The sequence below is a fragment of the Echiichthys vipera genome, assembly GCF_963691815.1.
Source record: "Echiichthys vipera genome assembly, chromosome: 17".
Taxonomy (NCBI): domain Eukaryota; kingdom Metazoa; phylum Chordata; class Actinopteri; order Perciformes; family Trachinidae; genus Echiichthys; species Echiichthys vipera.
The window spans coordinates 2979218-2995972 of record NC_139842.1 but is presented as its reverse complement, the minus strand read 5'-3'; the positions used below and the strand labels follow the sequence as shown (position 1 = coordinate 2995972).

Genomic DNA, 16755 nt, shown 5'->3' with positions numbered 1-16755 from the left:
TGGAAGTTATTCTGGAACCTCACAGTTAACTTTAGATGTAGGAGGGAGGTTATCGACGGCCGTAGACCAAAAACACATCCAGTCAGAAACCAGACGCGAGCTCTGAGCCGACGGACAAACGTAAACGGACGGTGTGCAGAGATGAGCTGTGGTGGTGTAGCGTCAGTAGCTCTTCTGAATGAAGCTTTTGCCATCACAATTTATGAATAGTACAGAATACTACATGCAGTACTCCAGTACTACAGTATACAGTATTTTGCGTGAAGATCAAATGGCTCAGGAAGTCGTCCGTCATCATGTGAAACCCGCCCAAATATGAGACAAAGGATTCTGTTTGAACGGGAGATTCGTCCGGTTCTCAGCGAGCTAAATTCTGATTGGTGCACAGAAGTGTGTGACATCACTCTTTTCCAACTGAGCCCCGCCCACTTCACACCAGTGGAAAGTAGGTTATCAGGGCCTTTAAAGGAGGAGGAAGCCTGTAACGAATATGAATACGAATATAAAAACTTTATTGCCCACAAAGAGAAAATTTGCCTCGGGTTTAACCACAACAGCACAAAAAATTAAACATTAAAAACATTAAAAACACAATAAAACACCCAGTTTGGACTCATTTAATATAGAAAGACATGAATAAATTACTAAAAATAAATAAATAAATGAGAAAATGTGCTTTTTGTCTCATAAACCTGCAGCATAAAGAACTCCCTTTTATATTATACAGTGTTTCCTGTGCATTGAGCATCATTTAATAGTGACACAGCACCAGGAACAAAGGATTTAAAATGTTTCTATTTGCTCTTGGAGTTGAGACTAGAGTTGAAATGATTCGACGTTTAAGTGGTCGACAGACGATGTATCCGCAAATGTTCTTACACCTGAGAATACCGAACCTTTGGTGATCCTAGCTTCTGAAATATGAAGATTTGATGGTTTTTCATTCTCTTTCATCACGTTAAACTGAACATGTTTGGGGTTTTTTGGGCTGCTGACCGGACAAAGCGAGCACTTTAAAGACGTCAGCTTGGGCCGTAGGCGTCTGTTATCATTAGCTGCAGCACTACGGGTATCACCTCTGGCATTGAGTCAAGATTAACGTATTGTGTGATTTCGTTTTGCACCATTCTGTCTTTAAATTTGTGGGGGATCGACACATTTTCAGGGTGAATCAGTGGTCAGGGTGCATGTTTTTGGGGTATGTTATGTAACGTTGAACTATAACCCTGCAGGCTGTCTTACGTTTGATGCTACTTTCCATCCCCACTGAAGCAGGTGTTGGACGTGTATAAAAAGTATGCATGGGGTTTTAATTATGGGTAGGTTTGTCACTTAGTCATTGCTCTTACCCAAGAGTCACCTGAGTCACCTCCCATTAACCAGAGAGAAATTCAGGACGGAGCCGAGGGAGGACGTCTAACATTTACTTCCAAATAGAAGATAATGAAGCTTTGTTACCCCTCGGACACGAAACTTTGGCACCTGCTGCTTTGGAAATGTCAAAGAGGATTACTCAGCTTTCCGAGAAAACAGTTGTTAGAAAAAATAAAATCATTCGAGCCCTGACAGCGACACAAAGGAGCTCTTTCAGTAGATCAGTTATAGATTAAATTTAAGCTCCGGTGATCAGTTCGAGTGTCTTTTTCTAAAGTTGGCAGTCACAGCTTTTAATATCCGTATGGATCCGCAAGACTTTATAACACAGCGTTTCATTGGAAACAACAAAAAAGAACAGCAGAGCTCATGACACAGCACTTTTTCCCCCCATCTCTGCTCTGAGAAATAAAGACACGGGGAAGTTTATGTCCTCTTATCCTAGCCATGGGGCGCACTTTCAAGTGGATCTGCTTAATGCCACCACTTCAATACGAGCAGGAAACCGTGTGAGTTTAGAGAGGCATGGCTGGCTGGGTGCTCAACGGTGTTTTTTTTTTTTTTTTGCCTTTTAATAATTTGTTTATTTTCACAGATGGTTTGGCACATAGAGTTGTTGTGGTGATGTGAGGCTGGCAGCGCACACTCACGCTGACAGCGCTGACCTAAAAGATGTAGTGGAACATGGGATTAGCTTTATATCTGGCAAGGGCCGGGTCTGCTGCTAAAAAGTGTGTGCTCCTCTAATGTAATTTAGACTCCTACCTCTGTGAGTGAGGCAGGACTGTGAGCAGAATACTGAGCTGTTGGCAGACCTTTGCTGTTTGGTCCGTGACCTTCACGGAAACGCAAGGAAATGTAGAGCGAGAGCTAGAGCCGGCGGTTTGAACAGGCCGTATTGATCACCTTCTGCAGGGCAAACTGAGATGCAGTGTATTCGGGCTAAGTGGTGAGAATGACGCTTCGTTCTCCGATTGCAGGACTGAGACGCTGAGTTAAAAGGCGAGACAAGTGAATGGGCAGAAAATAGCAGCAGGACGACTGAAAGTTCATTAGAAAAGGGACAAAGTTTGTAGACTTCGTCTGCTCCTGGGATTTTTTATCAGCTGATTTGAGCTTATCACAGAGATATTTGCCACTGCCAAAGATATGTTCCAGGTCATGGGTGTCAAAGTGATCCAGTAAAGGGCCGTGTGGCTGCAGGTTTTCATTCCAACCAATCAAAAACACACCTGGTCCAACAAATCAACTGTGTGAAGACAGTTCAGGTGATTGAGTAAGTCGCGTCAGGTGTGTTCTTGCTTGGTGGGAATGAAAACCTGCAGCCACACGGACCTTTACTGGATCAGTTTGACGCCCATGTTCTAGGTCATCAAGGTCATTAGTTTGTCCACAAGAAACCAAGACAGCGTTAGTTTTCTTTTGCTGTGCATAAGGTTTGATAGGTTGGTCTTATCGAGGATGAAGCTGTGGGTATTCTCTATTTTTATGTATGTAAAATCCAGTAGAAACCAACGATGTGTGAGTCTGTCGCGGTCCGATACGCCCACCCTTTCTGCGGACCTCAGGCCCAAACCCATTGGTTCCTACTGAAGATGAAGATCTTTGCAAACGGGTCACAAATATAAAGAATATACTGTTTATAGTGAATGTTTTATTCAGATGTTTCTTAAAATAGCTGGCCACTGTCGTTTTGAGCAAATATTAATCAAACAGTAGAACATTTGTTGGGGACTTTTTCAGTTATTATAGTTTTTGGAGACACAATCGTTGGGAAGGTCAATTCATTGCTGGTTTTGGTCTTTTTATGGGTTTTGTTGACAACATGAAAACTATGGAAAATCACCAACCGTCTGTTGAAGGGTACTACCTTAAAATTGGTAACTTCAAGCCTCTCAGAGAACAGAATTATGTTTTAATAGCAGTTAAGATGTATAGCTGTTCCTCTGTATATCAGTTTTATTGTTGGCGTTCCCCAAGGGGCCATTCTTGGCCCATTATTCTATCAGTTTGCATGTTTCTCTATAGTAGGGATCGAACGATATGGATTTTTTAGGGCTGATCCATTCATTCATCAGCCTTAACCGATGACCTATACGGACTGCCGATTTTCTTGAGCCGATATTTCGAGCCGATGCGACTTTTGTTCCCTCAATTTACATCATAAAAATGACACAATGATGATTACAAATGATACTAGTCTCAACTTATAAAAAAATAACATTTATTGAACTTAAAAAAGGCGTCTCCAGCAACACGGAGCTGCTGTGGACGCCTGTCTGTAAATAATGACGGGAAAAAGCTATCGGCGAACACAGCAGCACGCATCGGCCGATACGATACACCTAAAAAACCCAAATATTACCTGTTCACGCCAAGTTACCTGTTCACGCCAAGGCATCAAACCACGGTAGGTGGTTGCCGATGTATCACTTATATATAGTGTGAAAAATAAAGAATAGGAATTGACTAATATATCGTTAAAAGACGTTTTAAACTCGTCAACCCCAAAAATGCAGTATTAATGAGGCTCAGTTAGGATTATAAATGAATGGTTTCCATGTGACTTGTCATCAATCAAAAGTCTTTTGTACTTCTGTGTTTTTGTGTCCTAGGCCAGATGTTATTCTTTCTTATTGGAACTCATATTAAAAAGTTTTTAATGCTACAAACTACTGTGGCTCCGGCTGCGTACGACATAGAAGCCAACTGGGACAATGCAAAATCAGGTCGCCTCTCTGTGTCTGCGAGGAAGAAACGGCTAAAGTGTGCTCATCCTGGAAGGGAAATGCTATTAATATACTGTATATCTCCCAAAGTCACAGAGTTATGGAGAAGTGGAATGTGTGGTTGCTTTAGGTTTGACATTGACACAGTTAAAGTGCTATTTCATTTTCCTTAAGAAAACACAGAGTGGGCCGTCCGTCTTACGCGCCGACACCGCGCCTCCAAAAGCTGGAGACGGTGTCGGTGAAGTATTGCTTTTAATTTGTGCTTGCTTCAAAAAAGAGACAGAGACTTTACTCTTGATAAAATGTGCCTTGAGCTCGAGTCCGGTACTTGTCTGTACCCTTTTGTACCGCGCTGTTGAACACCTCACTCCCGTGTGACTCTGGGAGGAATTAAGATTTCCTCTGAATTAAGACCGGACCAAATTTATTTGGACCTCTACCTGTGTGATGGATTTCCTCTCTGCCTTGCTCCACTCCTCCTATGATTCAGATTAGAGCTGCAGCTAAATACACGAGGAAGACATTTAGGCGGATGGTGAGGAGGAATAAAGAAAATGCTTTTAATTGGGGAAAGGTGGCTGAGCAGCCACCCGTCAAAGAGGCTGAAGGTCCTCGAGGCAGCGGCCGTGGGTTCCCCTCCGACCTGCGGCCCTCTGCTGCGTGTCTCCCCCTCTCTCTCTCACCCTATTTCCTGTCTGTCCTTTATAATAAAGGCTTGAAAAACTGCCAAAAATAATCTTTAAAAGAAAACAAAAAAATGTTGTTTTTACAAATTTGCCATTTGTGTGACTTCTTCCCAGAGCCCTGGCGGACATCCTGAGGCAACAAGGACCCGTTCCGATATCTCAGTACGAACATGAAAACATCGCAGCGATCGACGGGTCGCCCAAAGACGAGACGCCGGTCAGATCCTCGAAGAACCACTACACACCTGTTCACGCCAAGGCATCCAACCACGGTAGGTGCTGGTTATACACAGATCAAATAGGGAAGACTGTTAAAAAGAGTACGTCTTGCAGTATGTGCAGCGTTCGAAGCAATAACCTTTATGTTATTTTTATGGTAAAGCTTAAGTGGACCCCCTTCGATTTGCTTAATCTGCCGCAACATTCTTTGATTGACACGCACTGAAATAGATGGATGGGCAGTGAATCCTAAGCTCTTCCCCTCAATCTTCCTTAAGAGGAAACACATAACGAAATACACAGAGAATTAAATGCGAGTGCTTGGCTGAATTCTCATCTCCCCTCGCGCTGCGGTCCCATAAGCCTACTCAGCACTGGCTCAAAATTGAGATGCAAATTATCATCTTCTGCGGGAGACGCAAGCTTTTTTGTCCAGAGATAATTCTGTCGTGCAACGCCGTTCCTCCTACTTTTATCCGCTCGGCCTCCAGATCCCGGCTCCAGGGATCAGCTCGTTCGCTAAGTGCCCCAGTATTCTGTCCCAGATTCAACAGTGTTGTGTTTCACTCTCGTGTCACCCTGCCTCCACCCTCCTCTACACCACCACCACCCAACATGGAGAGAATCTGTCAGAGGAGAGCTGATACAGACTGTACTGAACTGCAGGATGTGAGAAACTTTCCTGCAGCAGAATGACCTTCTTAACTTGCGTGAACAAGCTGTCCAGCCATTGGGAGAGGCTTGTTTTGCCCTCGTTCTTGTTTTACCAAAGAAAATTACGCCAATCTGGTTTTAAATTATCCTCTCTTCACAAAACATCTGCACTATCTCTATTAGTAACTCTTAGGGCGCACTCACACTGTCCTTCCGTACCGCGCCCCGGGCTTTAGGGTACTTGTCCCCCCTCCCTCTCCCCCTGCGCCCCAGGCCTGTTTGTACTCACACTACCTGGGCCTCTGCGAATGCTTCTTGCTGCCTATACGTCATCACGCCGTAACACGTCACACGCATTGATGACGTCATGGCGATGCGTGGCTTTGTTTCCAGATCTTTCCGTAGACCTCAGAGTTTTTGTGCGTCTTGTCGACTGTTTTTGAATCTTTTCATCGACCAAATCTGCAGTAAACACTCCACCTCCGCATCACACCAACGTGAACCTTTCACCGCTATTGTTGTTAAATGTCCGCGCATGGTCCCTCCTTCTAATTTCTATGCCAGAACAGGCGCACATAACTGAAGTCAGAACCGCCCTAGGCATCGTGCTAGTACACGTTCGCGCGCTCGTGCTCGTACATGTGCAAACACGCTCTACAAAAGCCCACCTCTCCCAAACGGGCTGTGGCCGGCAAGCGTACCGCGTTGCACTCACACTGGTCAAACAAACTAGACTTTAGCCGTGAAAATAACAGCAAACCTCTGCAGCAGCATGAGAAGAGTCCCTACACACAAAACAAAGCACCAATGGGCTCCTTCCTTTGGGATTGACTTTGGTAATCCACTGTAATGGACTTTACTATGAGAGGAGCTGGTACAGGGGCCAGTAGGTAAGTCTTTAAAACACTCTTTAATAAACTCCGGGTTCACTAACTACGCTGTTGCTGCTTTGTTGTGTGTGTAGGGACTCTTCTCATGCTGCTGCAGAGGTTTGCTGTTATTTTCAGCAGCATTAGTGGTTAAAAAAGACCTTTGAATGCCTTCACCGTACTGCCCTGAGCTAATCAGAGTTAGCCACGTCCGGCTGTTAGCGATTCTCCTGGATTCCTCCGTTAATAGTTGTTGTGCGAAAATGGTCTCGATGGCTTATTTGATGTATATAAATTAAAATAAATATATTTAATATATTACAAATTCGGTTGGATAGTCCTGCATGCACCACTAAAGCACATTATAACAGGGAATCTGAAGTATGACTTGTTGTTATAGAGTCTAAATGACTTTATTTTGAAGGTTTGCATTGTGCTAAACCAAGTTACCACAAACAGTGGAGGACAAATAGGGGGTTCACTGCATTCCTATTTTTTAAACATGACACATCGCTCATTGTAGGGTACTGTGTGAAAATGCAACATCCTCTGTGTGATTCACATTGTTATGTCCATCATAAGACATGGCGCCCACAGGAAAGATGTCTTAATTGTCCAACCTTTGTAATATCTGCCTGCTATTGTTGGCTGCGTTGACGTCACACTCTTTTGAATGGAGAAGGCTTCAGAGAGGAGAAGAGGAAGACGTGACTCAGACTTTATGACTCCTTTATGAGATTAATGTGAATTTAAACAAGAGAGGACTTTAAAATAGTCCAAGCTCATTATATTCATAACAACTTCTGGGTGTTATATATCTTTAACTTGTGAAGTTTTCCAGTATGAACTCTTTACATTGGAATATATATGTACTATATACAACTATAGTACAGTATGTGAATGTGCGGCTGCATGTACGTCCGTGCTGTTTGCGCTCCTCTGAAGGGGTTGTTTGGTAGCTTCAGGCGACGTCTTTTTTTTCTACCTTTACCAAACGTCCACTGTTGACGTTGGCGTGGGACCTCCATGTAAGAGCTTTTTACCGTCCAAATGTGGTCGTTTGTGGACGTCTTTTCAACTTCAAATTTAGACTAATTTACGACTACTTCTGTAATAATAATAATAATAATTATATGTCGCTTTTCTAGGGTCACAGATCTTATGGCAGCTATAGCAACAGGTTGTTTGTTGCTAGCAGAGGAGCTAACATTAGCGTGTTGCTCCTGACCTGCATTTTCTGGCTCGGTAATATTTGATGGTCGTCGAGCTCTATCATTATAAGGGGGATAGGCCACCATGAAATTATTTTTTGTACATAAATTGCATTTTCAAATTAAAAAAACAGATAAATGCAAAAATACATATATGCAACAATTAATAACCTGATTATTCAAAATAAACCAGTTAAAGATGAACAGGAAAATGTAAAATAACAAAAAAAACAAACACATCATGTACATTTCCCGCACCTGTCATAGACGTCCAAATGATGACAAGGTCATATTATGAACGTCAATGGTAGTGAAGTTCAAGTCGAGTCATGGTTGGATACCAAATAGTGGACCTAGTTTGGACGTTGAGTAGAGTTGAGTAGTAGTCCGGAGTTGGTCATGGACTGACGGACCCAATACAGACATGATCTGCATGTCTATCTGACGTCTAATGTTTAGTGGGTGTGGTCTACGGGTATCTAATTTTGTGTGTCATTGGTCTGCAAGACTTTTCGATTTTTGACCAGTTTTGAATTCTGAGTCAGTCCAGGAAGACGTGACTCAGATTTTCTGACAGCTTCGTGACAGTGATGTGAAATTAAAGAAGAAGAAGTTGTTGTAGAAGATGGATCTCTATTTCTAAAAGCGTGGCGTCGTAAATGTGAGTGAAAGGGTCCAACACTGTGAATATGTTCCAACATGAGATAATCATCCCTTTCTGCTCAAGTCTGTGTGAAAAAAGTGAACTAGTGAATGTAACGTTACTAATCTGGACCGAACCAGTTTAAACTGGGCTGGAGGACCAAACCACTTTAAACTGGACTGGAGGACCAAAGCAGTTTAAACTTGGCTAGAGGACCAAACCGGTTTAAACTGGGCTAGAGGACCAAAGCAGTTTAAACTGGGCTAGAGGACCAAACCGGTTTAAACTGGGCTGGAGGACCAAACCGGTTTAAACTGGACTGGAGGACCAAACCGGTTTAAACTGGGCTGGAGGACCAAACCAGTTTAAACTGGGCTGGAGGAGTTCACAACGTCTTCTCATTTATTTTCTGTGCTTACTTTTTCTACTTTACTGTACAGTAGCACAACCTGTTCGCTACAACCATGCGTATTTCCTTTTATTACAGGTACAGAGAGCTGTCCACTTAACATTTGAAAAATCTTAGGGTGGCTTTTAGTAACCGGCGACATCAAGGTTAACTCAAGGTTTCACATTTTCAGGATTTACTTTGCCCTTGAGGTCTTTCAATAAACAGAAAGGTTAGGTTAATAAAAGTGTTCATATATAAAAACAACATGTTTCCAGTCAATACTGCACGTGTGCTTGCTTCTGTGAAAGCTGCTGTTCACCTCACTGGGTCATGTTTCCTCTACACGTTCTCCTTTCACGACTGAGTACAAAGTAAAAATGGTCGATGATCCACATCTGGTGTATAAGACGGTCTTTATGAGGGAAACCGGCAGCTTCAGCAATTACTTGGTCTGGAGGCATCTCATGGGTCACAGCAACAGTTTAGATTTAACGGGTAGAAAGAATAACGATAGATTTGAACAGAGTTTTTGACAAAGCAGCATAAAGACGTTAAAATATACCGGTGCTGTCAAAAGTCACTACCGACTGATGGTGTCATATATAGTCCGTGCTGTAGCTCCTTCCCTCTGATCACTTTATTTTATCACTGCCTTTAAACGCTAAGTGATAAAATAATAATTACAATCAAGCCAAAGAGACACTATATGGCATTTCTATCAAAAAGGAGCGTATTAGCCCAGGTGGGATTGGGGCGGGGGGCAGCTATTAAGAAAAAAAAGCACATCCAGCAACGGTGGATTGCTGGATTTGAACTCATAACATCAGCAGTATATGATGTGCACTCATCACACTCGATGTTCCTGAAGAGATATTATAGCGAGATGAGATGCTGGTGAAGTGTGGATCTCCAGACCTCTCCTGGAGTGGGCATTATCACTTCAACGTTCCCAAAGTTCTGTTCTGTTTTCTCATTTCGTGCTCGAAAGTTTCTATGATGCTGTGAAAATAGGCGACAGACAAATGTCTCCCACACTTTGCAGACACACAATGCAATCACCTCCGAAGGACACTCACGGCAACCGGGGTTCGAAACCCTGCAGACGTCGACTCTTAAATGACATGAGACCAACTTTGGGATGTCTGGATGTTTCAGTCTGTCTGTACAAGCACATGTACACACTGTGCTTTGCTGACTGTTGGAACCATTGTTGTGGGAATTTTGGATATTTGTAATTCATAATCATAGTTTTGTCAGGTCAGACACAGTTCAGTGTCTCCTCTGTCTCACCTTCTTAATGGATAATGCAAATAACTAACTCATGATGGTATAATGGCATATGTGTGCATCTGCACCCTGTGTTAGAGACCTTGGCCTGTGTGGACCCTGTGTTAGAGACCTTGGCCTGTGTGGACCCTGTTTTAGAGACCTTGGCCTGTGTGGACCCTGTGTTAGAGACCTTGGCCTGTGTGGACCCTGTTTTAGAGACCTTGGCCTGTGTGGACCCTGTGTTAGAGACCTTGACCTGTGTAGACCCTGTTTTAGAGACCTTGGCCTATGTGGACCCTGTTTTAGAGACCTTGGCCTATGTGGACCCTGTTTTAGAGACCTTGGCCTATGTGGACCCTGTGTTAGAGACCTTGTGATGAGAGAGGTTCAGAGGGCGAAAGGCTTAGCGCGTTCTGTCCCTTCCTCTAAAAGACTGGGCATGATTTGGGTCATCGTCATTCCTGCTAGACTCTAACTTTGTGAGGACGCAGGGGTGAACGAATTTTTGTCTGCAGAGGAAAATGCTTTGGCAAAATAAACCACGGAGAAAAAGCTGATCCTGTTTGTTGATCTTTATTGAAGAATCCATTTCCACAACACCATTTAAACGCTGTAAATTGACTCCTTCATTGACCCAAAGTATGTGGACGTTTGGACATTGTACCCGTATGTGGTTGTCATTCTAAAACTATTGACATTAATCTGTTGATTTTACATTTTTGGGTGATCAGGTTTTCAGTGTTCCAGTTCGCCCCATGTTCGTCATGGGAAAGAAAACATTTCCTTATGGACCTAGCATTTGTGCGTGCTACAGAGAGGACGAAGGAAGCCATAACCACAGATTATAAAGACGTACTGAAAAAATGAAATCAATGATATGTGTCCAGGCAAAAGGTCTGAACTGTATATTTTGAAATAGATTTAAAAATGATTGATTGAATATATGATAAAGTTTGAAAATGGAGAACGGGTAGTATTAAATAAGCTAGTGTTCTTACTCCTCCTTTTCGGACACGTTAAACCAGGGGTGTCAAAGTGACCCAGTAAAGGGCCGTGTGGCTGCAGGTTTTCATTCCAACCAATCAAGAACACACCTGACTCGACTTACTGAATCACCTGAACTGTCTTCACACAGTTGATTTGTTGGACCAGGTGTGTTCTTGATTGGTTTTGTTGGTTATTTTGTGTTTTTATTACTGGCAAAAAAAACTTTACATTATTTCTATGTATGTTTTTATTCTTTTCACATGTTCAAAATATCAAAAAAACTAAACTAATTACCTTGTCGTTGAATTATGCTATACAAATAAACTTGCCTAGCCTTTAAGGCATGGGTGTCAAAGTCAAGGCTGCACGCCACAGCCGCCTGCTGGTGTTTTTCACACGCCAAAACTACATTACCCACAATGCAACGGTAGCCCGCAAACTCAGTGCAGCGCCGCAAGTGGGCCGCCTCGGCTTCATAAGTATTCAGCATTCAGGGCAGATGTCAACTTTCAGTTGTTAGGTCTTGGTTCAACAGGTTATATGCAATCATTTTAATATGTTTCAATAAACACTGAACCAGTCCGGCCCTCGGCTTGTAGCAAATTTGTTTTTTTGGCCCTCTGATGTGTTTGACTTTGACATCCCTGCTTTAAGGTATAGTTCGACATTTTGCTAAATGATGCAATGCAAAACAACCTCACCTGACACGCCGTTAGAGGTGCTGGTAGGGGCTTTTGTTACCATTGGTTAGAGCGAGGCCACCTGTTTCCTCTGTTTTCAGTCTTTATGCTAAGCTAATCCAATCGGCTACAGAACCATGTTTACCCAACAGACGTGCAGGTTTTCACGTGTGTCACTGGTGTGTGATAAACACATTTAATGGTGTGGTTGTGCTCCAAAAGAAAAGCTCAGATGGTTTTTCATTATGCATGTTAGGGGAGGGGGAATCTTGAAGAACATTTCCAGAGATAATTAGGGGCTATAGGTCTGCACTGCCACATTGGATCACTCATATCACAGTCAGCGTCTGCAGCTAGCTGCTCTCAGCTGTGTGTGTTTCCTTTGAGCATACGGAGGCTATGAATCGCCAGTTTCACCCTGGGAGACATCACGTATACGCTACTGTATCATCTACATAGAAAACACTGTGCTGTTAAAAACCAGGAGATGCAGGGAATTATATTTATTCCTTTTCTTTGAATTTCTTCAAAAGCCCCAAATTAACAGAGATAGTCGGAGTGCGTCAGAAATCAGATTATGGTCGTCCTCTGGGTTTGATAAAAAGAAACAAACGAGCTGTGGAGCTCAGGCTTGAGTGCCGAACGTCAGCGTGATGTAGACCAGGCCTAATGGCCCCGGGTGTTTCTTCTCATTATTATAATTTGAAATGCCGTTCGATACCGGCTTCCTGAGGGCCCAAAGGTCTGAGTGATGTTATTGACTTTGAAGTGGTTCCTGGGAGAAAGAGGCATTAAATGTTCACTTGTTAATGCAGAGCGAAAGAGGAGAGAGGAGTTTTGGTTAACCTTTTTCTTGGGGGGTGGATGGGTGGGGGGTGTTTTGCTGTTCTCATCGACACTACCTTCTTTTATTCCTTTTTAAGGCTCGTCTGTGATTGGCAGGACAATTGAAAGTTGTCAGGGTGCTCGGAGGCACCTTGTCTCGCTCCTTTGTGTCCAGGCTGCACTCTCAATTACAGCAGTGGAGCGGAGTTAACAGTGATGCGGTACAAATTGCATTACGGAGTGGTCTTTTAACACAGGGGAAATTCAAAAGGGTGTACAGCAGGGGTGTGCTGGCATCCTCAAAACCCCCAATCATCTGGTCTCTTAGGAACCGAATGCGTTGCAAGTCTATTTTTCAATTAAATGTAATATTACGGAGTGTTTGATAAATGGGGGAAATGAAAGCCCTGAAACCTGCAGACTGCACTTCTGGCATCCTTAAGCGATGCGTATTGACAAGCTGATGATCCACCTGAGAGTCCGTGTTGTCAGTCGTGCCATTTCGGCCCTGTTTAGTATTCTTGTCATCCGCGGCTACTCCTTCATAAAATGGCAGCTATGACTGAGCAATTCAGTACAGATACGCGTCAGTGTTTAGACTGGTAAATGCTCTGGATCAGTGCTTTCCCCTCGTGAGTGCGAAGTTAATCCACCTTCTCACTGAGATTAACTTTGTGCTACTGACCAGTTTCCCCATTCTTCATTCATTCATGGCCTTAATTCTACCTCACGTAACGGCCCCTCACATAAGAACACGGGGATCTCTCAGAGGATGTGGGGATCGATCATATGGACTTAATGTTATAGTTTTTATAGTTTCAACTTTGTTCCTGAGAAATCATGTTTCATACTTTAGTTCTGACATGATGGATGGGTCCAAATCAAGCGGTGACCTCCAGGGCTGCACAACGAATGCCGACACGTTCCTCAAATGGCCCCTTGTGCTAAAATGGCCAAGTTTACAGGAGAAATAAAGATTTTTACAGACTGATACAAAGAAACGGTTTTGGTTTCTAAAGTAAATTTTCTCCATTCATGGCAACTGTATGAATGTGATTTATAATAAAACTCAACCATTTCAAGTAAATTAAAGGTTGAATATGAAGAATGAGCTCAACACCGTCATCTAGTGTCTCAAGATGGTCGTCGCAACAACAAAAAACAATTACGGCAATCGAGTTGCCAGGTTCGTCGCCCAGTAGCCTCCAGGAGACCGGAGCCTGTTTGAGCCTGTTTGAGCTTGTTTAAACCCGTCCCCTCCTTCAAATCACACCATAAAAACAACGATTAGAGTAGTTTGACAATTACCATTAGCGTTAGCCGTTACAGCTAAGTAAAGATGAAAGTGATGTTAGCGATCAAAGAGAAGCGTAGTCATGTGGGCGTGCGTTTGAATGGCGTTCCTCTCCTTTCTCTCAGTCCATGGAGTTAATGCTCGGCCTATAGTGACTCTGGTTGTTGCCCGTCTCCGCTCACTCAGCTGCTGGGACAAAGAACGCCCCCTTCACTGAGGCTCCGAAGCAGCTGCAGGATTGGCTAACTCCATTTCACCCAGTGCCAGCTGACAGTAGCTGCACCCAACAACAGACAACCCTGGCAACCAGCAACACCCAACGCTATTGGCTGCTACCATGGAAACAGAACGGGACAAAAAGTCATTGTTAAAACCGTCATTTTTTATGGAAAAGCAATACGTTTATTCTGCATCCCTCAAAACGCCACGTTGGTGTTTTATTATTGGGTTTTTAAAAAATATATCTTCCAATAAAAATTCTACATATTGAACCTTTATGGCTTAAAGTTCGAGTACGGGCAACGTTTGTAAAGACAAAGCTGAAGTAAATGGTGAATTCTGTTAGAAAGAAAAGACTTTAATCAACTTAAAACATTACACAAGCATTTCAATTCGTAGTTTAATGGAAATTTTAATAGAACTTCAGCAAAGAACTGTTTAAATGTCGACACAATCACTTTATCTGATGGCTCGTCGGCTGCAGTAGTTCAAGTCGAGTCAAGTTTATTTATATAGAACAATCAGGCAACAAGGCAATTCAAAGTTCACTGAAAAGCCCAGCAAGTGTTCTTCATCACGAAGCACCTAGAGAAAAAATCTGTGGTTCAGTTATTTGCTGAAATACTCATTTTCCAACCTGTCTTTTGTCTCTACAGGACACTATGGGAAAGAAAACCTGCGCAGCGGGGGCCAGGACATGCACAACTTCATCTCCTCTGGGTTCGTGACGCTCGGACGTGGCCACCTCAAAGGTAAAGTCCACCCTCGCGATGTGTTTTCCACTTCACAGTTCAGAATAATAATCATTTCCCTCACAAAGCTACTGTGTCATGCTGTCGTTCTCTTTCTGCCAAATGACTGTAGTTAAAAAACAAAGAAAAGAAATGTGACTGTGACTTTTGTTTCAGCTCAGTGAAGTTGGACATTGCAACACATAATGGCTTGAAGTGACATCTTGCAGTCCACTCACACACACACACACACACACACACACACACACACACACACACATTTGTTATCTGTGATTAAATCCACACTTTTAATGACAAAGTAACACTTTCGCCAGTGTGACTGCAGAATGGCACAGCGTTAGATTTCTCCTCCGCCGTCTTCCTTTGGAGTTGCGATGAATCCGACGCAGTGTTGGAGTGAGAACGAGCTGTAAACACGAGGCCTGTTGTTGTGTTTTTACAGCGCAGCACTCCATCGACGATCCAGGGCAGATGTCCTGGCAGGGCGATCTGGACATCCCCATGTCCTACGGTACGTTCTGCTTCCTGCTGCGGAAAAAGACACACAACCTGCTATCTGCACACACCTGATAAGAAAAGTTACACACACACGCGGACCGGTCCGGTGGCTTTGGCTGATAATCCCAGCACAGTGCAGCCATTGGAGTGCGAGTGCCAGATTTGTAATATTTTATTATTTTTCTTCCCTGCATGTTGTTCCCTGCGTATTTCCACTGGCGGCTGTTTAACAGCAGGTTTGAAATGAATGTGATGGCCATGCAGTCATTAGTTATGCAGCTTTTATAGACAGCAGGTGAGGGTGTCAGGCATTAACACGGCTGCCGTCATAAACAGTGGGAGTCTTGACAGTTGATGAACACGTATTAGGTGTCTGCAAGGTAAGTGACGGTTTGATTTAAACAGATCAAGAGACCGTTCCATCATTTATTCATTTACGGTGATGGTGTGTGTGTGTGTGTGTGTGTGTGTGGGGGGGGGGGGGGCTTCTCTGTATTTTGCAGAAATCATCAATCACAGTATGACGTTTGTTGTTGAGGTCCTTTCTCTTGATGAATACCTTAAAAAGTTTCTGCTGAGCTGTGTTTGACAGTGCCGTCTGTGCAAGCTTTACTTTCTGTTGTTCAGGTCTTCGCCGGGGTCAGGGGTCAGGGGTCAGGGTTAGAAAGGAAGTCCTGATTCACAACTAATACACGTTTTCAACAACTGAAATGATCCTGACGTATTCTCTGGAGAAGATCCATCACTCTGTGGGCCTTTTAGAACCATGAAAACACATTTTCACTCACCATTTAAGTGAAAAAGTGGCCAAACGCAACGGCTGGTGTCTGTTGCGGAGCCATGGAGGTCTCTAGTTTCTTGCACTCAGGTTACTGTTGCTGCTGTAAGTGACATAAATACCCAGAGAGTGCTGTGCCAAAAGGTGTTTCTCTTTGGGAAAGTGTTGTGGGAGGAAGTGGAATTTATCGAACCAATAATTGTAACCTGACAGCTTTATTTTACAGCCTCTGTGATAAAGAGCAACGGTGGCTGCAGTGGAAACGGGTACAGAAAATCACAAAATGTCTGGTGTTACTGAGGAGGAAAAGCCTTTCTGACGGTGTGTCCTCAAACATTACACTTTCGCCTCCACGCGCCGCCTCCCCTGATCTCCACCTCCCCTGATCTTCACCTCCCCTGATCTCCGCCTCCCCTGATCTTCGCCTCCCCTGATCTCCGCCTCCCCTTATCTCCACCTCCCCTGATCTCCAACTCCGCTGATCTCCACCTCCCCTGATCTCCACCTCCCCTGACCTCCACCTCCCCTGATCTTCACCTCCCCTGATCTCCACCTCCCCTGATCTCCACACTTTTCTCTTGCATCTTAGTTCCTGTCAGGACAAAGGGAGGGAGAATCCTTGCACACAACCCAACAACTTTTCCTTCAGTATGGAACCAAAACATTACGGCTCA

At 43.6% G+C, this 16755-nt stretch overlaps 1 protein-coding gene across 1 annotated transcript in view; it reads left to right on the top strand.

The window, feature by feature from the left end:
• Positions 1-16755, top strand: part of LOC310960363 (shisa family member 6) — a gene marked incomplete at both ends in the record, with an annotated part of 86381 nt that overhangs the window by 2200 nt on the left and 67426 nt on the right. Inside the window, 3 exons of the mRNA XM_083932048.1 lie at positions 4907-5064; positions 14710-14805; positions 15248-15316. Coding sequence (XP_083788174.1) covers positions 4907-5064; positions 14710-14805; positions 15248-15316 — 323 coding nt within the window. The remainder of the gene's footprint in view (positions 1-4906; positions 5065-14709; positions 14806-15247; positions 15317-16755) is intronic.